This window comes from Lissotriton vulgaris, chromosome 1_1 (genome assembly GCF_964263255.1).
Source record: "Lissotriton vulgaris chromosome 1_1, aLisVul1.2, whole genome shotgun sequence".
In the NCBI taxonomy this organism is placed as follows: Eukaryota; Metazoa; Chordata; class Amphibia; order Caudata; family Salamandridae; genus Lissotriton; species Lissotriton vulgaris.
In genome coordinates this window covers 978,085,537-978,110,542 of record NC_141685.1, presented here as the reverse complement: position 1 = coordinate 978,110,542, position 25,006 = coordinate 978,085,537, and the positions used below count along the sequence as shown (strand labels likewise).

The 25,006-nt window shown below is 48.2% G+C and overlaps 1 protein-coding gene across 2 annotated transcripts in view; it reads right to left on the bottom strand.

Moving 5' to 3' along the window:
- Positions 1–25,006, bottom strand: part of STXBP2 (syntaxin binding protein 2) — a 371,603-nt gene that overhangs the window by 64,243 nt on the left and 282,354 nt on the right. For both annotated transcript variants that reach the window (XM_086960353.1, XM_086960362.1), the window contains 2 exons: positions 11,100–11,180; positions 9,251–9,389 (listed from right to left, as the gene is read on the bottom strand). In XM_086960353.1, coding sequence (XP_086816479.1) covers positions 9,251–9,389; positions 11,100–11,180 — 220 coding nt within the window. The remainder of the gene's footprint in view (positions 1–9,250; positions 9,390–11,099; positions 11,181–25,006) is intronic.

Below are 25,006 nucleotides of genomic sequence, written 5' to 3'. Positions count from 1 at the left end.
GCCCGTGCTGCTATAGATTACATGCTGTGCACAGAATGAAAAACAATATCCATCTCTCTAAAGCAGTTGCGTATGAGCAGCTGTGGAAAATGTGGAAAATTCACTAAACAAATGTTTAGTGAATGTATGGATATTAGACTATGTTCTAGATTTACATATATCTGTGAGTAGGAAGCTGCCTTGGAAAATCATAGTGGCTCCCTTTTTGCAAGCTGAATGGCCCTAGGCACAGAGTGGAGCATGCGTGTCTTTGGTGTAACATCTACGAATGCATATGACTCTCCATCCTGGAAAGTCCTGGTTCAGAAATTGGTTTCCTCAGATGAGGCTGGCCAAAAGTGACAAAGAACGGCTTGGTTTTCCTAGAGAATTTAGTACAATCAACGTAACACAAAAGGGCTCTTAACATTGAATCGCAAGTGTGGCAAGGCCCATTGAGTAACCCACTCTGGTAGAGGGAAAAAGAAGGTAAATGAACACTCGTTGACATGGAATGGGGAGAACGGTTGACAATACAAGGACGTGTTCTAAGAACAACACGATCTTTGTGCACTTGGAGGAATGTTTTTAAGGCTTGCAGCTCACTAACCCTGCAGAGGGAAGTGATTGCAATGAGGAACAGCACTTTCCATGAAAAAAACGGAAGTGGACCAGAATTTAATGGTTAAAATGAAGGCCCCATAAGTACTGTATCAGCAATTGTTATGTCCCAGAATAGTTCTAGTTGCATTTGAGGTGGGATTTAAGTCCTTACACGAAGGCAGGAATTTCAAATATTGACTGCTGTTCTCTGTTTTGTAGATACACTTCCATGGCAGCTAGATGTACTCTTATGGACAAATATGCTATTTCTGCCTTCTTGTAAATGCAGCAAGTAGCATAGAATGTCTTGAACTGAAGCTTTTAAAGGCTGAGTATGTAAATTGCTACAGAGGACAAATCTCTTCCATTTAGCTGTTTAACATGGCTTTGTAGCTGCTTTCGGCTTCTTTAAGAATGGGCATGCACCATTTGCGAATGTATAGATAGCAAATTCTAAGACTTCAGATTTCAAATAGCAGGATTCAGAGCTCTGGAGGTGGGGTCTAGCAGCTGGCCATGTGTGAGATGGTTTGGGCCTAGTGGTAGCTTTTTATAGGGATGTTTCAACATTTTCAGAAGTAGCGAGCATATGCCAGTCATGTTGGCGTTGTGAGGATCAACTTCATTGGTGCATGTCTCATTTTCCTAACTACATATGGAATAGGCGACAGTCCGAGAAAAGCATTTTTATTTTTTAGCATAAGCAAACATCCTTGACAACTTTAACTATGGTGCATTGCTCATGGATTGTGGGTGTGGAACCTGTGCGTGAAGCTTTGTCATTTTGTGTTCTTGCATGTGGTAACGTTGTCTACTGCTTGGGCCCCTCTACATTGGAAGTACTCCAGCACCTGTGTATGGATTTCCCAATAGTGTGTATGTTGATGTGTTCTACTAAGCAGATCTGCACATTCTTTGTCCACAACTGGGACGTGTTCCAAAACGAGGAGGACATGTTGACAGACAGAGTTTCTGAATTAAGCAGAATACTCTCACCCAGTCAAGAGATCAGGGCTTGATCCAACACCGTTTTTTAGCTCACTGCACCATCCCAGCTCAGAACCTGGCTATATGCAAATTAGTCTGTCCCTGGCCCAGTGCATCATGGGAACAGGGCAAACCAAACTACCAAGCCAATTCTTTCACTGGGAAGGAAACAAGCTTCCGGGGACCGGTTTCTGGCAAAACATTATCGTGCCTTGTAGAGGGTGAAGGCAGATGCTTTGAAGAGGTTTATGGTATGGGGACCAAGTAAAGTGGGATATGGAATGGTGGTTAAACAACTTGGAGGCATGAAATGGGAGGGCGATTTTTGGTTGCGTTCTGGATTTTGTCTTAGAAGACGGATGCTCGTGGCTCCGGATGGGGAGCACGTTTGGGAGGGTTGGAGACAGGAGGTGTTTGGACGGATTTGGAGAATTTAAGATATGTGAAAGACTACAGCGATTGGATGCTGAATCAAATGTATTTTGCAAAGATAGAAGAGAGATTAGGTCCATTAGAGGTGAGTTTTTTTACAACAAAACTGACATGTCCGAAGGTGAAGTATTACAGTTGGTTGCCTGATCAGAAGAGTTGGACAGTGGTAAGGGGGTATGCTTTCCATCCTTTTGCAATGATTCAGAGGGTTCTTTTGAAGGTGAGGAAGGAGAGATGTCAGTTGGCCTTAGTGACTCCCTTTGGGTTTCGCAGGCGTGGTTTCCAGGGGTCTTGGAATTGGCTTGCGAGGTACCTCTGTTGATTCCGGCAACAGTAAGTTTACGGACCAGTGAGTTGGGAGAGGAGCATCCTCTTGTTTTAGAAAGGGTATTCAACCTTTTTTTTGGGGAGGTGTCAGGCGTTCAGAGGACTTTTGCAGTGGGCTGCAGAGTTACTTGAGGGGTCTTGGGCCCCAGGTACTAGGAGAAGGTATTTGTCAAATATGTTTATTTCAGCGAAGTTAGTGACTTTGTTATGATTCATTTCATGTAGACAGTTTCGGATGTCAAGTGTCTGGAGGTTAAGTAATAGTGTGTTTGGTCCTGATGGAGTTTTCTTTGAGATAAGAAAGAGAACCAAGACAATGACAAGTTCGATTTTTTATCCTAAGTTCAAAGAATGTAAGAATCTTTGTGTGGTTGTGTGTTTAAAAGAGTAGGAGTACACAATGCAGGAGAAAAGAGGTCATGGTGTAAATCAGTTATTGATTTCATTTGTCAAAACCTTTTGATGCGATAAGAATGGCTACAATTTCGAGATGGGTAAAATTTGCTATGAAGGAAGCTGGAGTGGATGTGGGGAGGTTTAAAGCTCATTCGATTAGAGGTGCAATGGAGAGTAAGGATTGTTGGTCTGGTGTAAGTTTGGAAAGGATTTTGAAGGTGACAGACTGGTCTAACGTGGGAACTTTTGCAAGTCACTACTTTAGACCAATCGAGTAGATGTCGGATGTTGTATTGAAGGGCTTTCAACATGCATAATGTTAGCCTCTGGCATTGTAATGAAATGTCGATTCTCAGATTAACATGACAAGAGAATCTGGATTTCATTAAAGACACAGAGGCTAACATTATCCCCCCCCCACACTCCCTAGGAGTATTTTGGTTGTATGTTCTAATTAAAAAACAAAAAGAATAGAAAATGTGTTTTGTGATAAAGGATAAGTTTATAAAGTTTTGATACTTTAGGTTTAAGTGAAGTTTTAAGAGTATGGCTTTTAAGGTTGTACATTTTTTTTAGTATAATATATATTTTTTTGGTTTGCAGATGCACAAGTGTAACGCCAGGATTAGAGGATAAGCGGAATGGAGTAGAAGGAGTGTTATCTTCACAGTTTCGCATTTAAAAGAGACATATGTTCCATGCTAGAGAATTTAGTTGATTCTTTTTTGTTCCAATTCTGGATTATTGTTGTAATAGTGTCCTTTAAAGGGACTGATGAGTAGTAGCATAATAAAGGCGATTATACATAATGTTAGCCTCTGTGTCTGAAATGAAATTCAGATTCTCTTGTCATGTTAATCTGAGAATTGCCATTCTCAACTTTGATTTTGAAGGGCATCCATGGTCTTTGCTGTATCTGTATCATGTTTAAATATTTCCTACATGGAATCAACCTACAGTGGTGGTCTGCAACACTCTGGATAGCTTCTTGGTATGGGCATCAGGTGGTAATGGCTTGACCACAGATGACACCTGTAGGAAGCTGGCTTTTTATATAGTGGACCAAAATGAGGCACACTGTGTAAAGAGTCCAGGAACACAATCATTTGTTTACAGAGGCACAAATGATAACCTAAAGGTTTCGCTTGTGGTAGTGTGGGCAAGCAGCTAGGCTAATCAGAGGGTAGTACTAAGCATTTATTGCACACACAAAGGCAGTAGGCGAGACACACTCAATAATGAAATATGACACCAATCTATAAAAAAAACACACTGATTTTTATATGAACTTAAGATTGGAATCAGGCAAGCACTTTTCGAGTTATAAATTTGAACAGGTTTCAAAAGTCACACTTACTGCAATTTCTGGAGTGGTATTGTTATCCTATGAGGGAAAACATATATTGTATTCAGGCACTAATCAGCAATTTAAGGGACCCTTCACCTGGACTTAAGGCGAGTATGGAGCAGGGTCCAAGGCAATACCAACAGGTCACCTTGGGTGGAACTGCGGCGGCCAGTTGCAGAGGTGTATTTCAGCGTCAGATGCCCTGTTCACTTCAATGGGGAATGGTCAAGGTCAAAAAAATGCTGCAAAATCAGACTGGAGGGCCAGTCTGGGTGAACCCAAAAGGGAGCTCAGTCCTTGCGATGGTGGGGCATGTAGGGACACAGTTGGTCCACTGCTCCTTGGGCTGTAGGACTTGGGTGTAGAGTATCTTTAGGCATCGGGTCCGTGCTGCAGGAGAGACTCGTGGTTGACGGGACCAGCATGTGGCGACTGGAAGTCCAGTCTAGGCAAACCCAAAGGCGGAGGTTAAACCCCTCCTCAAGAAGCCCACGGCCGACCCTACGGACCTGAAAAATTACAGGCCCATCTCCCTCCTCCCTTTCGCAGTCAAAGTCAGAGAGAGACTCATGAACACTCAGCTGACCACCTTCATCGACGAGAACTCTACCCTAGACACCTCTCAGTCTGGATTCCGCAGCAACCACAGCACCAAGACCTCAAGAACTGGCTCTTTGACTTATCCGGAGCACCCCCCCCCCCCTCCCCCCCCCTGACCCCCCTGCCCCCCCCACCAACGCCCAGCGCCTTGAGACCCTCACGGGAGTAGCGCGTTTTATAAACCCCTGATTGATTGACTTCGCTTTGAGGGTCTCGGAACACTGTTGGCACAGTCACCTGCCTCAGGCTAGGGCTGTGGGGAGCGGTTGAAGAGGTGCTGTGCAGTGGTACCGGTCAGAGGTTCACTCTTGTCTTTGGTTCTGCTGAAAGAGTAAAGCAGGTCGGCTGGGCCGCTCTTGGTGTGGGTTTCACTGTCCCTTCAGTCCCTCACCGTGCCAGTCGGTTTTTCTCAGCGTTAGTGTCCATACTGGACACAACAACCCTTGGTTGCTGCAAGGGCTCTGGTACACAAGGTATTGGTACTGTGCGGCACCAGTCATGCCAGAAGTCCCCACAATTGGAGGGAGGATGGATCTGACCTGTGGGAGTAAGGCTACGTCTTCCTAGGTGACTACAGCGTTGGTAGTCCCAGCAAGCGGTACAGATGGTGAACTAGACCTTGCTTCTTTGGTGCCTGTGGCTGGTGGGTGGTCGCTCCTCTACTCCAAGGGAGTTCTCTGGTGATTTGCGAAGCACTGGCAGCCCTCTGGATTTCTTGGAGTCTGCACAGCGGCAGGATGAGTCGATTTATCCATGAGGGGCGTGTGTAGCGGCAGAATGGCAGGGTTGGCAATAGTTAGTCAGTGCTCCTCTGTTCTCGGGTCAGCAATCTTCTCCGTCCACTCCTTCTCTGTGTCCGTTGAATCTGAAGCCCTGGCATCAGGGGCGCCACCTAAATACTATATTTAGGGGCATTACAGGGAGTGTCAGGCAGTAGCCAATGGGCATCCTACCTTTAGGATGACTACACCGGACCATGAGGACCTAATTCCACCAAAAGCCAAGATAGTGGAATTTTCCTAGTTGTGTTCACTTCAGGTAGCCCACCTTAGGGGTGGTACTAGCCTGAGGGTGAATACGCCTTCTGACTAGATACTATTCCCGTCAGTTCGGGTGCATAATGGGGCGTGGCATAACCCATCCGGAGGTAGCCAGAGTTGGATATCAAAGGCGGTGGAGGCCTTTAAAAGCCTCCTTCCTGAATATGCTGATTTACTAGTCATCCTGCTTTGGGAAGCTGATAACACCTCCTGCCAGAGCAGGAATTGTTTCAGATCTCAGAAAGCGGGAGCTCTCACCTTTAGGGGATCAGAAACACATCTGTGGTGGCAGGCTGGACAGGACCAGTCAGCCAATACACTAGAGGCAGGAAGGTCTTGAGGGGGTACCTCTAAGGTACCCTCTGGGTGCATGCATTGATAAATCCACCACTGGAATCAGTGGGGCACCACTTACTAGGGACTTACAGAGGTGCAAGAGGCCTGGACATTTGGGAATCAATTGACCAAAAAGTGTGTGTTGGGGGGCTGTGGCAACAAAACCCCAGATTACTACAGCACCAAAAAAGAATCTTCTTAAGGGCTCACCAATCATCCTGCTAAGGTTAGTCTCATCATCTGTTGCAATTGGGTACAGAAATGGGTCTGGCAGGTCTATAGTAGGGTGTAGGACTCACCCTGTATGTACAGGCTATTAGGTTTGGAGACCACGAAGGGGATGGTGATGTGGGCTCTCTATGCTTCTTTTTTGGAATGGGATAAGTCCTCAGCTCTTCAGAAACTGTCTCTTCGGATGTGGAGTAGCACTTTCTTGCCTTCGGATGATCAGTTTGAAGTGGATGTGCCCGGTTGTAGCAGGAGAACAGCTATTAAAGTGTCTCCTCTGCCGTACATCAGGTTGCTTGCCTCTTTCCTGTAGGGGATTTGCTCAGGGTAAAACCCAAGACTGGCTTCGAGGTCACCTTTGAAGTTGATCTTGATTCTGAGGTGGCTGTGTACACTCTCTGGTTGGATGCCTTGGCGTCTAGTTTCAACCTCTGGGGTTCAAAGAATTTCCAGTGTTGAGGAGGCCTTATGGGGCTGTTGCTGGCATAGACTGAAGAGGCCTCTATGGAGGCATTCCTAGAAAGAAAGATTGGCACTCAGGGTAGTTAATTGTCCTGGAGCTGAGGTTAATTTCGAAGTCGAACTCTAGAGGGAAAATCCAGAGTGTGTGGTGCATGTGAAAGTCTAGGTGTGGTCCTTGTCCTCAGAATGGGTTTAATTGAAAACCCTGGAGAAAAAAAGATCTAGGAAAACAGGGTTGATAGAGGACATCTATTTTGCTCCCCATGGAACCCATACTACAATTAGTAAGTTACCTGGACATTGGCTTAGGAGAGCCTGCACACTGCATCCTATAATGTGCCTATCGTCTACCCCTTCAGTGCTGTGTGGTCTTCTAGCACTAAAAAGCTTTACAAGCGAGAAAAGCTGACTCACTGTTGTCCCTGAGGAGTCAGAAGTTACTGACCTGAAGCTGGTTCAGCCACAGGAACGTACCACTACAGTTGGGGAGAAATTTCTATGTTGTTTACTCCATACCCTTGCTCCACACGAGTCATTCTCTTATGATCTGGCCCAGTGCATTTTGTTGATTGGACTCGGCTCCAAAGCCATGGACAATCACACGATGCTGCTGAAGCAGCCAACAGTTGCATCACATGTAGCAAATATTTTCCTGGTGCCTCAGTGTTGATTTCCTAGATTACTAGGTGTGTGTAGTGAGATGGTCCAAAACCATTGGCGAAAAAAACAACACTAGATGCATGTGTCTCCACAGTATGGGATCTACAGTAGCACATGTTGCAAACCTGGATGTTTTTGCATCAGCATTTGTTCCCAATAATGTCTCATAAAACGTGCACTTGTTAGTTTCTAAACATCTTAGGCCCAATACTCCCAGCTTTTAAATCCTTTCAAAAATTAACAAGGAAAACAATGTCGGCTTGCAATTTACCCTGAATGCAATTTTCATAGATCGCTGCACTTTGAAGTCACTTTGTCATGGTTGCACCAATATATGCAAAAAAGGAGATGCGTGATATATGCCATAAGTAGAAAGGGAAAAAGTACCAAAACTAAGATGTAACAGAATGCCAGAAGAGTTATGGTAACAATAAATTCACAGCTGAGCAGATATTATCCACCTGAAGGGACAGCAAAGAAGCATGACACAAAGAGATAACCTGAAGTCAGAGAATGAAGCAGGGCGCCCCAGACACATTTTCGTATTCACAGATAGTCCTAAAAGTGAGTCATATAGGGATTGTACAGGCTGAAGCCACATATAAATCATAGTGCTGGTGGGACAACTCCAACACCAAAATCATGCTGGGATACTGGTACCTTAACAGGTCAAAATCTATTTTATGCAAACCAGCAGCCATTGAAACAAGTGCCAACATATAGGACAATAACAACCTCATCCCTTCGGTTGCTTCATGCAAATTAATCTACTGTCACATTGCAAATTCTTAGTGTTGCAAAAGTGAACGGGCAGTTATGATCCTGAAAACCTATATGGTGGCTGTCGCAAAATGGCACTATGCACCAGTGGTTAGAATATATGAATCTCTGAATCCTCATCTCACAACGTGATGCAAGATTTGATTTACAGCTTTTCTGTTCCCGCAACTAAACAAATGTTTCACAGTCCTCCTTCCACTATGGGGAATGATCCGTTTCTCATCTGCTTCACTGTGGTTTACAAGTTTATATGTGCCTTCTAGAATATCTATTGCTGTGCACCCCTGTTTAGTAAGCGAAACATTTCACTGCCTACACTGCTTCCATTGCAGCCTTAGTGTCTCCCTCCCTCCATCCATCAACCCCCCTACCCAACCCTCAATACCTCCAAGTCCATTTTTTGTGGTTTGCTGCTGTCTTTCCTCTGGTCATCTCCTGCTGGACAGGGATGAGTGTTAGAAGGATAAAGGAAGTGGCAGTGGGCTACACAGCTATGAAGCTGGGACACCAGCCAGAAATTAAGACTGGATTGGCTATATGGCCTGTTGGACTCCCTTTCCCCCATCTTTCTCTTTAGAGTTCTGTTGCCAGATTCCATGACACCCATCTCACATGGTGTCCTACAGGGGAGTGCGATCCTTCTCTTCAGGATTTTCATGGGAACTCCTCCCTCGTGTCCGTACTTCTTTCTTCTGATTGGTGTAAGTTTTTATTCTCTTACACATATGCAGCTGTCAGTGTATGTTCTCCCACGTATGGTACTAACTGGGATTTAATTAGCAGAGATGTTTGAAAGCATATTAGCCATATACCCCTTCTACAACGGCTCATCTGTTTCACTATCTGCTCTACTGTAGGTGAGGCATTTCACTGGCTGCTCTGCCTCTACACCTTTGCCCAATATAAATAATCCTGTCTTCCTGTGAGAATCATTGGCATTCCATTGCACTTCTTTGCTCCCTCTGCCATGCTAATCTCTCTGCCCCATGGCTCGGTGAGGCATACCATTGTCCACTGTGCCCCCTTATGTTCGTTTTGTCCATGGCTGTGTAACAGTGAGATGAATCAGTACCGTTCTTTAAGAAGATGTAGAGCAGAATTATGCGGATCTTGTCGTACGGCTTCACTTTCACATCCAAAAGGATGGGGACAATAATCTTCATGGGATCCTTAATCTTCTCACCTTCAGAGTCCATCCCCATAGCCAGGTCCTGTGGGGAAATCACTTACTGGTTAATGCCATCCATCCAACTTTAAACGGTAACCAAGAGACACTCACAAACTACAATTAGTGGTGTTGGTGACAGGTAGACCACTGGGAATAAGAAGGAAGACTTAGAGAGTGGCAAGTACTTAGATCAGAGTGCAGACCAACAATGTGTATGTGTTCCCAATGCTGGTCATGACTGGGAGAAACATGGATGTAATAGATGTGTCTCAGAGACTGTCACTCACACATCCGCCCCACACAAGAAACTAGTATGGTCCAGGTGATGATTTTGTGTAAATGATGACATTTGTCTTTCATGTAATCAGGAATTTGGAGAAAAAAATAGGATGTGGATGGCAAGCATAATGAAGAAGAATAAAGTAGGTAAAGACAAACATTCTGACATCAGGAAAATAAATACCTTGGATAATCAAAAAACTGTCAAAGTCAGGAGAAAGTGACTACAGGGGACCTATTACATATAGGGCACACTTTCCCTGCTTGCTCCACGGTGCACATTGAAACAAGTTGTCAAGCACAAAAAGGGAACGTGCGCCCTATTATGTTGAATGAGTGGCTGTCAGGGCAGCTGCCAACTCCTGTTTCCAAGTCCCTTCATGTTTCACTGTGCAGGTGGCAACCAGCCTGCACTTTTAAGAGGGGAGAGAGAGCCCCTTGCAGGCGGGTGCAGTGACTGACTGCACCCACCTCCAAGGCGATGTCTGCGGGGTCCACAGGATTCCCTGGACCCCTGCCAGAGGGCTGCAATCAGGAGGTGCACGGACAGAGTGCTACCTTTTCGTGATGCACCTTCAGTGTGCCTCCTGATTCTTTGCCTTTGCGGCTGGGTCCATAATAAGGCACAGAAGTAGAGAGATTCCATTGTTTGGTTGGGGCTTCATCCCCAAGCAAATGGGGGATTCCCTCTTGAGATAGCACTGGCGCTACATGTGTGCCAGCGCTATCTGTATTACAGAAGGGACTGTAAAAGTGTCTGCTGTCCCTTCTGTAATACTAAAGAGCCCCAGGAACGCACATGCCCGTTGCGCCCCGGGGCACTTTCTATAATACAGCACCAGGTCTTCATAAGACATACAGAAATGAACTGAGAAGTATCTCGAGGAGCATGGCATGTTGGGACTGTGCTCTGGCAAGTACTAGAATTTTAAATTGCACTAATTTTGATAGACAAAGTTTTTAAAGTTACAATGCCATTTTGAAACAGGTTGTGGAATCTCTTTCACTGGGAGAAGTATTTTTTCAACAGGTATAAAGTCACAGAAAACAATGTACGAGAAAAGCGGCAAAACTCAGGAAGATGAACAACCACAAATAAGACCAAATTAATATGTTAATTTACAGATTCATAACTGAATAGCAACCTGGACTGGCTACGGAAGATTGGGCAGAGAGTGGGTGAAAACAATTTATTAGCAGCATATTTGCATGCATTTGCAAGGAATGCTTACAAACAAATGGCAACCAGCTTTAGCTAAAACAGCATTGTATACATTCTCAATCTTGGACTGCATATCCTCAATCAAACCCGATACATTGTGCAGGGGTTGTCGTTGGACAACGGCTAATGGCATTAAAGGATGAAATCAATATAACCCCAGGAGACCGAGCTGCCAACTGTTACTGCATTCTCTCATAGCAATAGATATATTCCTAGTGTTATCAGTTACCTTGGTTTTAAGTGTAAACGTACCTGCTCCACCCCACACAGCTTCTCAACAGTCCCCTTGAAGTGCTTCATGCAATCTTCTGCAAGGTGCAAGTGAGTGGAGTACTACAGGGAGAGAAGAAAAGCAATCTGTGGCTATTAAAAATACACTGCCGTGCTTCAGAAGCACACACATCAACAGGATTGGTAAAGCCAAGTTAGTACTGTCACCAGACACCCTAGAAGCTGAGATAAGCTTCCCACTATTCCATCTGCTGAAGTTTCACCTATATCTGTAATACTCATATTATTTGAGCTTTGTGACTACACCCAGCTCTGTCAATAAATTTAATCCATTAGCAACTGCATTCTCATTTGATGGCAATGTGTGTGCAGGCAACTCTGACAAAGTTCCCCAAGCCTAGTATGAAACACTAGAGTTATGCTACACCTACAGTGACTTTTCCAGTAATAGGACTAAAAATACAATAAATGTCCTAATCCTGACTTAGCGGGAATTCAATCTAGTTCACAGACACCCTCAGAGCCCTAATAATTGACTGCAGTAGGGATATACAAGAATCCTGATTCATTATGAGAGAATCACAGGGTTCTAGAACAAAATGCACTTCTGATCTCCATGTTCCAGCACTTTGAGAAAAGAACAAGGTACTTTCCTTTGGCAAACTCTCTTTCTGGTAGATACTCCAACTGCAGACTCCTCAACTTTGAATATCTCCCAGGTGCCAGATTGGGTCCATAGATTTTTTGTAGCAGTGCTTCCATGAGCTGCTTGGTGGTGGTGTGTTAGTTTTTAAAACATAAATAAAAGGCATTGTAATTTTCAATGCCAATAGATTAAACTCTTGCAAATGCAAGACCAATTACATTGCAAATGTTTGTTTGTAAAAGCATCCCATGCGCCATTAAAGTTAAAGCTTGATATGGGGCGCTTTTACAAAAAAGGCATTTGTTTGTTAAATTGACAAACAAAATTATTTTTTATGTATAAGCACCCCATTCCACGCTTTAACTTTAATGTCGGCCACGTCACTTTCTTTAGACGCAGCTCATCTAAAGGAAGTTGAGCTGCCTCCATTAAAGTGAATATGCGGTATGGGACGCTTCTACACAAAAAAAGCATTTGTTAAGCAGCATAGCGCATGCAGAAATGCTGTGCAGGGAGTAATTTTCAAACAAAGTGCAGCGTCCATAATCAGGTGCTGTGCTGTCAGGGAAACAGGGTGGGTTTGGGAGAGCCTGTCATGCTGGCAACAGCAGCTAGAATAAAGACAAAGAAAACAGTGCTCACAGGCTGTAGATAAAACAGACCGTGTAACAACACAAGTAAAAAGGGAGGTTAAATATGCAGATACAAGGCGGTGCTAAGGAGAGACTACTAAGCTTATTGATGAATCATCAAAACAACTTTATTTAGACTTCCCATAAACCATAAAAGTGCACAGTGCAGAGCAATATATAGAATTAAAAACATTAAAATACTCCTCTCAATTATTAATGAATCAAAAGGAAACATTTATAAAGGACAGTAACAGGAGCAATTTGAAAACATGGGCAGAGATTCAAGTCCATACCCGAAGACCGCATGCCTCGCCGAGCTGCGCATGCGCTGCCCAGGCTCGACCTAATAAAGGACATCTGACAGCTTTGCCTGAAAGGTCTCTACTCCGGGCAAAGCAGCAGTTCTCAAATGTGTCCAAGCCCTATGCAAAGAATTGATTCACTGGAGCCTCGAGAATGACATACACCACCTTAGTCGGCAAATCAAATGCAGTCAATTGCTATCAATGAGTCTCCACGCATGGATGTCCAAGTTGCATAGATTCAGGTGATGGACCCTCTTGCTGAGACCGGACGACCTCCTGAAATGTCAGTACATAATAAAAAATTTTTAAAAGCCTGATCAGGAGACAGATGCTCACGTTCGAGTGCTGGGTACCACATGCTCCTGGCCCAATCCAGGTTACAAGGATAACTTAGTCCCGGTCGTTCTTGATTTTAGAGCTCTGGGCAAGAGTGGAAGTGGCTAAGGGCGTACATGTGTCTCCTCTTGTGGAAACTCCCACTTGCAAAACTGACACTGTGTGTTCTCAACAGTGGCAAAAAGATCTAGCTACGGTTGCTCAGACTGGAGGAAGATGCCCTGCATGACCTTGCGATGGAAGTTCCAATTGTGATCTAGGAGACAACGCCTGCTCAGTTCACCTGCTCTGGTGTTCAGGGCCCCTGCTTGTTGATTGGCCACCAGAAAGATGCCCTGGAACCTTAGTCACCTTGGCAGGCAAATAACCTTCTGGCTCAGGACCCAAGTCCATAGTCAGCCCTGCTTGTTGCAGTATCACATGTCAGCGGTCCATGAAAACTTGTTAGATAGCAGAAAGGCCTTCAGGGCCAGACGAATGGCTCACATCTCTCAATCAATAAATCTATTTGTAGAGCGCGCTATTTATCCGTGAGGGTCTCAAGGCGCTGAGGGAGGGGGAAGCTTCGCTACTGTTCGAAGAGCCAGGTTTTGAGGAGTCTTCTGAAGGCGAGTAGGTCTTCGGTCTGCCGTAGGTGGGTAGGAAGGGTGTTCCAGGTCTTGGCGACGAGGTAGGAGAAGGATCTGCCGCCTGAGGTTGTTCGTCGGATGCGGGGGACGGCGGCGAGGCTAGCGGAGAGGGGACGGCGGCGAGGGCGAGGCTAGCGGAGAGGAGCTGGCGGCGAGGGGTGTGGAAGCGGAGTCTGCTGTTCAGGTAGGCTGGTCCGGCGTTGTGGGGTGCTTTGTGTGCGTGGGTGAGGAGTTTGAAGGTGATCCTCTTGTCGATGGGGAGCCAGTGTAGGTTTCTCAGGTGGGGGGTGATGTGGCTGTGGCGGGGACGTTTATGATCAGTCGGGCGGAGGCATTTTGGATGCGCTGTAGTCGTCTAGGTGTTTGGCTGGGATTCCGGCGTAGAGTGCGTTGCCATAGTCCAGCCTGCTGCTGACTAGGGCCTGTGTCACCATTCTTCTTGTTTCGGTCGGGATCCACTTGTAGATCCTGCGGAGCATGCGGAGGGTGTTGTAGCAGGAGGAGGAGACGGCTTTGACCTGTTTGGACATGGAGAGGGAGGAGTCGAGGATGAATCCAAGATTGCGTGCGTGGTCGGTGGGTGTCGGTGCTGTCCCCAGAGTGGTTGGCCAGCAGGAATCTTCCCAGGCTGAGGGCTTGGGTCTGAGGATGAGGACCTCCGTCTTGTCCAAGTTCAGTTTCAGATGGCTGCTCCTCATCCAGTCGGCGATGGCCTTCATTCCGTTGTGGATGTTGGTTTTGGCGGTGCGTGGGTCCTTGGTGAGGTAGAGGATGAGCTGAGTGTCGTCAGCGTAGGAGATGATGTTGATGTTGAGGTTGTGGTGGCGGGCCACTTGTGCGAGGGGGGCCATGTAGATGTTGAACAGCGTCGGGCTGAGGGAGGAGCCATGGGGGACGCCGCAGATGATGTTGGTGGCTTCGGATGGGAAAAGTGGGAGGCGGACGCTCTGGGATCTGTGACAGAGGAAGGATGTGGTCCAGTCGAGGGCCTTCTCTTGGATACCTGCTTCTTGGAGGCGTCTTTTTAGAGTGCGATGGCAGACCGTGTCGAAGGGGCCGAGAGGTCCAGGAGGATGAGGGCAGAAGTCTCGCCGTTGTCTAATTGGCGCCTGATGTCGTCTGTGTCGGCGATGAGGGCTGTCTCGGTTCTGTGGTTTCGTCTGAAACCGGATTGGGACGGGTCCAGGATGTTGTTGTCTTCGAGGAGGGGGTTCAGTTGAATGTTGACGATTTTCTCTATGACCTTTGCCGGGAACGGGAGCAGGGAGATGGGCCGGAAGTTCTTGAGGACCTTGAGGTACGCCTTGGGCTTTTTGAGGAGGGCGTTGATTTCGATGTGCTTCCAGCTTTCCGGGAATGTCGCTGTTTCGAAGGAGATGTTAATGATATTCCGTAGTTGGGGTGCGATGGCTACGTCTGCCTTGTTAAATATGTGGTGTGGGCACGGATCTGTCGGTGATCCTGAGTGGATGGAGTTCATGACCTTGCGTGTCTCGACGTCGCTGACGTTGGACCAGGAGGTCAGGCGGTTGGTGCTGTTGGTGTTCGGGGGAGGGGTGTAGTTGGCGTGGTCGGGTCGGTCGTGGTGTTGTAGCTTTCGTGGATGTCGGCGATCTTGCAGTGGAAGAAGATGGCCAGTGAGTCGCACAGTTCCTGCGAGGGCGGGATGTCGTTAGGGCTGGCGTTGGGGTTGGAGAGTTCTTTTACAATGCGGAAGAGCTCTTTGCTGTCGTGTGCGTTGTTATCCAGGCGGTCTTTGAAGGAGGATCTCTTGGCTGATCTGATGAGGTGGTGGTGGTGTCTGCAGGTGGCGTGCTTGAGGGCTGCGGTGCGTTCGTGGAGCCATTTCTTCTCCAGTTTCCGGCGTGCGCGCTTGGATGCCAGGAGCTAGTCGGTGAACCAGGTGGCTCTCTTGCTGGCGTGGTTGTCGGAGGGTTTCTTCAGTGGGGCGAGGGTGTTGGCACAGTCGCTGATCCACTGTCTGAGGTTGCGAGCTGCGGCGTCTGGGTTGGTGGGGTGGGTTCTTGGAGAGGGTGGTGATCAGCTGATCTTCGGTGACTTTGCTCTAGCAGCGGCGAGACAGCTGTTAGGTGCGAGGTTGGTTTTTTGAAGGTGAAGTGAATGCAGCGGTGGTCGGTCAAGTGGGGTTCGGTTGTGTGGTCGAAGGTGACGTGGGTGATTGTGGAGAAGATGGCGTCCAGCATGTGGCCGGCGGCGTGTGTGGGCGCGGTGACTAGTTGTCTGAGGCCGAGGTTGGCGAGGTTGTCGATCAGCGTGGAGGAGTTGTCGTTGTTGTTCTCGAGGTGGAAGTTCAGGTCCCTGAGGAGGATGTAGTCCGTGGAGGCGAGTGCGTGGGTGCTGGCGAGGTCGGCGATGGAGATGAGAGTTCCTCTGAGGGTGGTGTTGGGGTCGGTGTGGATCCGGAAGTGCAGGTGTTCCGCGGTGTTGAGGGAGTCGTCTGCGTGGGTGGTGACCTTGAGGGTGGACTTGTGGACGATGGCTATTCCTCCTCCGATGCCGTTGGCGCGGTCCCTGCGGGTGATCTTGTATCCGTCTGGGATGGCTACGGCGATGTCTGGTGCAGAGGAGTCGTTCCACCACGTCTCAGTCACAGTCAGGAAGGCTACGTCCGGGCCTGTGGTGTCGAGCAGGTCCCAGAGCTCGATGGCGTGTTTGCGTGCGGAACGGGTGTTGAGGAGTATGCAGCGGAGGTGGTTGCGTCTGGTTCTTGGTGGTTTGATGGTTCTGTCGCAGGTGAATCTGCAGCTGCGGCAGGAGAAGGGTCAATGGGTGTGTTTCGGGCCAGCCTGGTTGCAGCGTTGGTCTCGGCCGGTGTTGAGTGCGGAGGGAGTCGGTGTCGTAGCTGAGTCTGGGTCGGGTGTGGTGGGGGGCGCGGGGGCCAGGGGTTCTGGCGCTAGCGCCGGTCCAGGCACAGAAGGGCTTGCCTTAGGTGCGCCAGCAGCGCCCCCGCTTATCACGGCCACGTAGCGGCTTCCATATGAGGGGATGTGGGAGGGAGGAGCAACTGAGAGGTGGGGCGGCGAATGGGATTGCAGGTGGGCGGGGACGCAGCGGCGGGAAAAACGGGCGGGGGCTGCAGGAGAACTGGGCACAGGAAGGAAAAACAAGTTTAGGCAAGAAAACAAGTACAGGCACAGAGGAATAAAAACAAGTCTGGGCAAGAGAGCAAGTAGGGCACAGGGTAATAAAAACAAGTCTGGGCAAGAAAGCAAGTACAGGCACAGGGGAATAAAAAGAAGTCTCGGCAAGAAAGTAAGTTAGGCACAGGGGAAAAATACAAGATTAGGCAAAAACAATGCAGGCAAAGCCGTGCAGCAGCGTGGGGAGCGACCTGCCTGCGAGCAGGGTCATAGGTCGCTGAGACTGATGTGGAGCTAGCAGTCCACTGGGGGCCAGAGTCCTCAGATTTCCACCTCCCCTAGGTGACTCTCTCTGTCCCCTCCTCTAACACATCAGTGATATGTTTATCACCACTGTTCGACTCCTTTGGGAGGGTAGAGTGACCTGCAGAGGGACAAGCTGTGGTTACTGAACCACCACTGCAGATCTTGAGTGGCTTTCCCCTGAGATTATAATGGTGTCGGAAAGGTAGCCATGCCCTGAGTCCATTGGGCCTCCCGAGTTTCACTGTGGGGCAAGCACTTGCCTCTTGCTGTGGCTGACAAGGATATGAACAAGGTAAGGAAGCCAAGGCCTCTGAGCCACCCTCTCCTGGATCCAGGAATGAGCCAGAAACATCGGGATTATAGCTGAAATGCCCTCGACTATTTGCTGAAGGGGGGAAAACCCTGAACTCCACTGTACCCAGGACTGTTCCAGTGAGTGGAAGCCCCTCAAAGAGAATATGATCGGACTTAGGCACATTTATGGTAAAACCCAACAATGTCAAATATTCGCCATCCTCCAGAGGTGGTCCATGACTGACTACGGTGAGCCTGCCTTCGGCAGCCAGTCACAGAGGTATGGAAAAACAGCGGAGGGATATTGGTTGGGAAGGAAAGAAAAGATAGGGTGCAAAACCTTTTTTTAAATAATTTGCAAGACCCATCTGTCAGATATGATAGATTGTCAACTCGGAAGGAAGAGATGGATCCCACTTCCCACTGTGTGGGCATGCACCACTGAAGGAAAACTAAAGAGGGTTGATGACTGTTGTAGCAGGGTAAGAATCTGTGGAAGACTGGTGCTCCTGCTGTCCTGCACCTTGCCTGCCAGGCCCACATCCACGGCCGAAAGGACTAGGCTATCTGTTGCATCACTGGTTGGGGTGGCTGCCTCTATCTATATGCCAGCACTTTGGTGTAGCCTCTACATTTTTGAAAGAGCTTTGGGAATTATTTGGCAGGTCTCAACAGCCCCACTGATGTGCCTTCATTCTACTGTCTTTAACACCTTGGCTGCTAGTGGTGTTCCCCTCCTGTGCGGCATATGCAGGATCCCCATTGTTCATGACGAGCTCAGCTTATCATAAGCACATGACCAGTGTACTGCATGACGAGCTGAGCTCGTCATGAGCAGCGAAGGGGTTAAAGCGTTCCAAAGCAGAGTCCAACTTCTCACTAAAAAGGCGGTCCATGAAACAGCAGGTCCATCAGGCAGGTTTAGCTTGCATATTGCTGGAAATCTCAGTGGACATCATCTAGGGCATGTTGCTGAAGGACCCCACTGGTACCAACTGCCCTGCCAAGGCAATCTGAGATACCCAAACCATCGCAGACAACATACTTGGCTCCATCGTGTATCATCTGGGCAAATGAGGCCAGATGAAAGGGCATGGGCATGGGTTAATGGCCACACAGACCGACTGTATTTAAGCACCACAACGACAGACAAGCTGAAGAAAACAAATGTTTGCCAATGACGCCAATCTTTTCTAATCCTTATCTGAAGAATTGGAACCCACTTTACTCATTGAGGCCTACACAAAAAGGCTCTCTAGAGCGGGGTGCATGGTTGAGAAATTCTAGGCCAACAGCTCCCAGTCTATGATGTCTGTCCACCAGCCTGTTCCCAGGTGGGAAAGAACTTGGTTTCAACAATGTATCAATCAGAATATCCAGGAAGGCATAATTAAACGGATGAAAGCGCTCAGATGCTGTTGGCATCACCTGCAGAATCTTTGGCAAAACATTTGTTTTAGTCTCAACGGAGAGCAGCTGTAACTTTACTACCTTGGATGTCCTCCAAATCACCCCTCCGAATGAGGCACTCTTGTCAGTTGGTGGTGCCTGTGGCGAGACAAGCTCTGTCTCAGGAGAGGTGCTGAGCACGCTGACATTCTGTAAATCATTGTACAAGGCATCATCCGTGTAATGAAGGGGAGCAAGTCATACCTTCCACCATCCACAACTGGGGTTGCATCCTACTTTGGCAGATCATGGTCAAAGCCAGAAAGACAATGGAGCTTTTGCTGATAGCTGTGACACAGTAGAGGTATAAGGTTAGAGTCAGGTTGCATGAGAACCTGTTATGCTGTTGCAATTTTGTAGGCAGGCATCGGTAGAGCGCAGGCGGACGTCAGCTCAGGGTCTAACATGGGCATCTGCACCTGATCATCCTCCGGAACCGGTGAGGTGGACGCAGCTGTTGAGGTCACTTGAAGAGTGGCTCATAGCGCTAGAGTAGAAGTCTGTACGATAGTTGGTATGGATCCTTGTAGCAGGGTGGCGGGACAGGATACGAATTCGACTTTACAGGACTGGTGGACCACTGACGTTCCTTCCACCTCTTCTCTTTCACCGCTTCAGGACGCTTGGGAAACTGAGTCCGAAGCATGGTGGACCCGCCAACCAATGAGCAATGACTAGTGTACCTTTCACGGAGCCAACCTCGAAGAAGAAGGTGCAACCCCCTGTGAAGCGCTCCTGTGCTGAGCGGACGACTTCGAGGAAAGAGACATGCCCCCCTGTGACGCGGTGTTCCCGGGATTGGTCAAAAAGCAGGAAGAGGAAGGAGAGGTGTATTCGGCACTTCGGAGAAGAGTGAGTTGAGAGTGTGAAGAACGGAGCTGGAAGGAGAACGGACGTAGTGGAGGAGCGAAAGAGGGGAGACGCCTGGAGGCCAACATCACCGCGCAGCGCCCAGCCACACTCACGGACTAGTGTGGCTCAACCAGGTGCGTCACCGTATTTCGGGTTGGCTGCAGAGGCGTGGCAACGCAGTGTAAATAGTGTACATAGCGTGCTCAACCTACCTCCCCTTACCTACCCTCCCTTACCTCCTGTCCTCACTTCAACCCCTTCACCTGTAGTCACTTCTACGTTTTGTAAATAAACACGTGCACTGGTGTCCTCACTCCCCTGATTCCCCTGGGAGAACTTGAAACCTGAGCTCCATACTAAGAGCCTTCTGTTTTCCTCCGCATGTGGCGCTGGGATGCGACGAGGAAAAAGAAGGGGCCAGCACAGAAGACAGACTGAGAAGGACGAGACCCCGAAGACCCCGTGCCCTAACCGCCGCGTTGGACCCCGCAGCGCTAGCTAGAGAAAGACTAACCCACAGAAAGAAAAAGACCGTTATCAAAATAAAACCGTATATACACCGCTCTGGTATTCGTGCCCCTCCGTCTGAACCGCCGCAACTGGTATCAGAAGTGGGATCAGACCCTTCCAGCTCTGTAACAGAGATGAACCAATTGATTCAACATCTTATAAAGGGTCAAGAGCAGCTGGAATGGGCGGTCGAACGCCAGATGTCATCAGCACAGGCTGACCGGGAGGCGTTCAAGGCAGCCAGGACTGCTCAGATGGAGGGGCTATAGAAAGCTATACAAGAACCCGGAAGTGCACACCTGGTAGAGAGAAGAGCTCCGGTTCCGCATCCATCTGGAGTGTCATTCCAGAAATAAAACACCGGAGACGATCCGGATGCTTTCTTGACAAACTTTGAGAGGGCTGCCAGGGCCTGCGGTTGGCCGGAAGAAAAATGGCCGTTCTTCTTGGCTCCCCTCCTATCGGGTGAAGCGCAGGCCGCGTATCAAGTCACGAATGCCACCGGGAACATCCCATACAACAAATAAAAATCATTATACGTGATCACCTGGTTATGGACTCAGTAGCCTACCAAGTCCGATTTCATAAAGAGAAAGGAGTGCCAGGGGAAAACCCAAAAACATTGTTTTTCCGGTTGAAAAACGCAGCTGACAAGTGGATCAAGCCAGAGAACAAAACTAGAGAAGAAATTATGGATTGCATTTATCTTGAACAGTTTATGGAGGCCTTACCCTACGGGACCCAGAGATGGTTGAAGCAGCATGCTGGGCTAACGCCAGCTCAGGCGATTGAAATGGCCTCAAACTACTCCAGAGCCCAATCAAAAGCTTACCCCTGGGACTCTGAGAAACCTGAAGGGCAACCGGTCCTCAAACAGGAAAAGAAAGGGAAAACCGGTCCCGAAGTGCCCACCTAAACCATATAGAGCAGAGTATCCGGTAATGAGAGGACCCCAGTGCTTAGACTGCGGAGAGTGGGGGCACATCGCCCGAATGTGCCCGAGGAGGAAACCAAGTGAAGAGCCAATGGAAGTGGGCTATGCTCCTATGGCCGTCATGTATACGGCCGAAATGGGTCCCTCATTTTTATTAAGAGTGATGGTTAACCAGAGGTGGGTTAGGGCATTGTTAGATTCAGGTTGCCGACAGTCGGTTATAAAAAAGTCACTGATACATCCTCATCAGCATATTCACAACTCCCAGGTCTTTATCAGATGTGTCAATGGCGGCGTAAAGCCTTATGCTTTGGCCGAGATTTCAATCCAACCCTTAGGCAGAAGCCCTAACGTGGTAAGAGTTGGAGCAGTAGATGCTCTTCCAGAGGACTTGATCCTAAGGGTAGACAACCCCGATTTTGTGGCCCTGTTTAAAACTAAGACGCAGGGATCTGGAGGGAAAACAACGGGTACTCCTAACACCCTCATAGCAGCAGAACCATGGGCATTGTATCACAATTTCCGCTTTGCTCAGGCGAACGAAGCCACCCTTTATAAAGCTTGGGAGACTGCCCATGCCAGCCAGGGAGATCCCAAGACCCGTACCCCAGATTCATCATAGTTAATGAACTACTGTACCGGGAGGGAAAAGAGGGAGATCCCAAACAACTGCTAGTACCCAAGGACTTCCGGGAACAGATTCTATATTATGCGCACGCACACCTCACTGCAGGTCTTTGCAGAGAAAACCCTGCAAAACATTCTCAAATCGTTCTTTTGGCCTGGCCTGTATAAAGAAGTGACAGCCTTTTGTAGGACCTGTGAGGTTTGCCAGCGGAGGAACCTGCAGAGGCCCCTGGCTGTCCCCTTGCAACCGATGCCGATCATTGGCCAACCGTTTGAAAGGGTTGGCATGGACATCATCGGGCCCCTGCCGCATTCCTCCAAAGGGAACACATATGCACTCGTAATAGTAGATTAGGCGACTCGCTTCCCAGAAGCTTTTGCTCTCAAGTCACCCACCTCTAAGAATATAGCGGAGAAGTTCCAAGAACTATTCTCGCGAGTGGGGTTCCCCAAAGAGGTGGTAACTGATCAAGGAACCCCATTCGTTTCCAAGCTAATGAATGAAGTCACTAAGATACTAAAACATCCAACAAATACGCACGTCTGCATACCCCCCACAGACTGACTGATTAGTTGAACGCTACAACCGTTCCCTCAAAACCACTCTGAGGAAAATGTTGTCCCTAGAGAACCAGGGTTGGGACCGACTACTACCTTTAGCACTATATGTGCTACGAGCACAGACCCAAAGCACCACGGGCTATTCCGCGTTTGATCTGCTTTATGGAAGACACAAGGATCCATGACCACCACCTGCTTTTTACAGTTGTGGCAGAGTGTGAGTCCTGTCATTTTTGATGAGGACATAGCTTCCTAGCACAATGCTAAAAGCAAGGTAATCCTTAGTAAACCTGAAAAATTAGGAGAAGGAGCTCCGGATCTGCTTCTGAAAAGCGCAGAAATAAAGGAAGTGATGTCAGTGCGCAGAGGTGGGTCTTATATGCAGCTTCACGCTGTCATTTTCGGGGCAAAATGTGGAGCCAGTATGGAGCGGCATGGAGGAGCACTGCTACAAAAAAAATCTCCAGATCGAATCTGGCACTTGGCGGATATTCTAAAGTGAGGAATCAGTGGTTAGTATCCATTAGAAAATGCATATAGCCAAAGACCAATAAGCTGGAGGACCCACATTCTAGTTCTTTTTTTTAAATAATGTTTTTATTGAAAACAATACAGGGCAATTGGCGATGAAAGGGTACAGACATTGGGTGTAAAAAAATGACCAATATTCCTGTGCGGCAGTAAATCTCTCTGTATAAACAGCAGCAAGGTACACACCTCCATAGGTACAGCGTTCAGATCCATCCCGCCCCACCATCATTCCTCACATTCACTTCCCTCTTCCACTGTAGGTGGTTCACACAAATAACCTCTATATTTGTTCCAGGGCCCCCAGACTTTCTCCCATTTCTGGGGCAACCACGATGCAGATACACCACCCTTTCTGCCATCATTGCTGTGTCCAGGTCTATGCACCAATCCTTAAGTGTTGGTATCCCCTCCGCTCCCCCAACATCTAGGTATATTGCGTTTATCATACTCAGCGTCGCCCAGTCCTGAGCGGGGTGGGAGAGATCGTTTGGTTCCCACAGATTCAGGAGACAGCATCTAGCCTCTGGGAGAAGTGTCACCTCGACCACCTGGGATATGGTTCTCATAATTTTAATCCAGTACCCTGCGATCTTGGGGAATTGCCATATAGTGTGATAGAATGTTCCCACCTCCCCACAACCCCTTGGGCAAAAGTGGTGTGCTGCCCGTCCTATAGTGTGCAGTGTGGCCCTCGCGTAATATACACAATGCAATAGTTTTAACTGTACCAGACGCAGTCTAGAGGGTATCGTCACTTCCCGTGGGGAGGACAAAGCTGTCTGCCAGTCCGCCTCGTCAAAGTCTCCTACATCAGCGGCCCACTTGAGCTTCAATTTCAGTGTAGGATCCGGAGGCATGTGTTCAGTAAGCAATCTGTCCTCTAGAGGAGTGGCCTCAGGTATCTCCGTCCCCGGTGGTAGACCGATTCCAGGGCATGTTTGATCTGCATATATCGAAATTTCTCGGCTGGCGCCAAGTCGTATTGGGTCTGCAGCTGTACAAAAGGCACAACGTACCTTTCTTCCATAAGTCTCCCACTGTGGAGATGCCTATCAGGTCCCACGCCCCAAATCCTCTGCTATTGCGGAGTTTACCCAGTTGCCGCGCCGACCACAGGGGGGGTCAATTGAGTAATAATATCTTTACATTTCAAACGAGTCTGTGCAGTGTACCAGATATTGACTGTATGCGCCGGTGGCCCTAAAAGGGAAGTGAAGCATCTTTTATCATAATTCAGACAGAAATCCCGCCTCACCCAGTTCGTACCTATCTGCCTGGAACGCCGGTTTAGTTTGGGGTGCATGCAAACACTGATTAATTATTTTCGATCGGGCTGCCCAGTAGTATAGCTGAATATCTGGGAGGGCTATCCCGCCGTCATACCAGCTTCGAATCAGTTTATCTTTTGAGATACGCACGGGTCTATTGCTTTATAGGAGGCCAGAGACCATTGCAGCCAGATTTTTAAAATATTTTAATAGGACCTGAAATGGGGTATTTTCTACCACATAAAGGAATCTGGGAAGCGTCATCATTTTAAAAAGGGCTGCCTTGCCCAGGAGTGCCAGAGGCAGGTTACCCCAATGAAGCACATCCCGCCTAAATCTCTCAATTAGGGGGTCTAAGTTTTTAGAGAAGAAGGCATCCGATCCAGGTGTCACCCAGAAACATAAATATTTGAAAGAGTCTTCCCTAACCGCAAGTGGACATTCCGCCGGGAGCAATGGGGCCGGACCCCTAAGGATGAATAATTCTGACTTAGACCAGTTGATAGTATATACCGATGCCGGACCGAAGATTTCACAGATATTTAAGAGTGCCAATATGGAGCGTCTTGGAGAAGTCAGGAACAGTACGTCGGTCCTCCCAGGTTGCTGTCCAGTGAAGGCCCCGGATCACAGGGTCCCATCGGACCCAGGCCGCCAATGGCCCCAGAGCCAACGTAAACAGCAACAGAGACAAGGGGCAGCCCTGGCGCATGCCCGTCCCAACGGAAAATCTCAAGAGATGTGACCACTCGCCACCACATGTGCCAGCGGGCGCATGTACAGCAGTTTCACCCATGCTCTGAACTTGGGGCCGAAGCCCAGTTGCCTGAGAACCGCGAATAGATATGGCCACTCCACCATATCAAAGGCCATGCGGGCGTCAAGTGAGAGGATAACTGCAGGTTCTTGGAGACACAGCATACGCGCTATTACCGCCTGTGCCCATC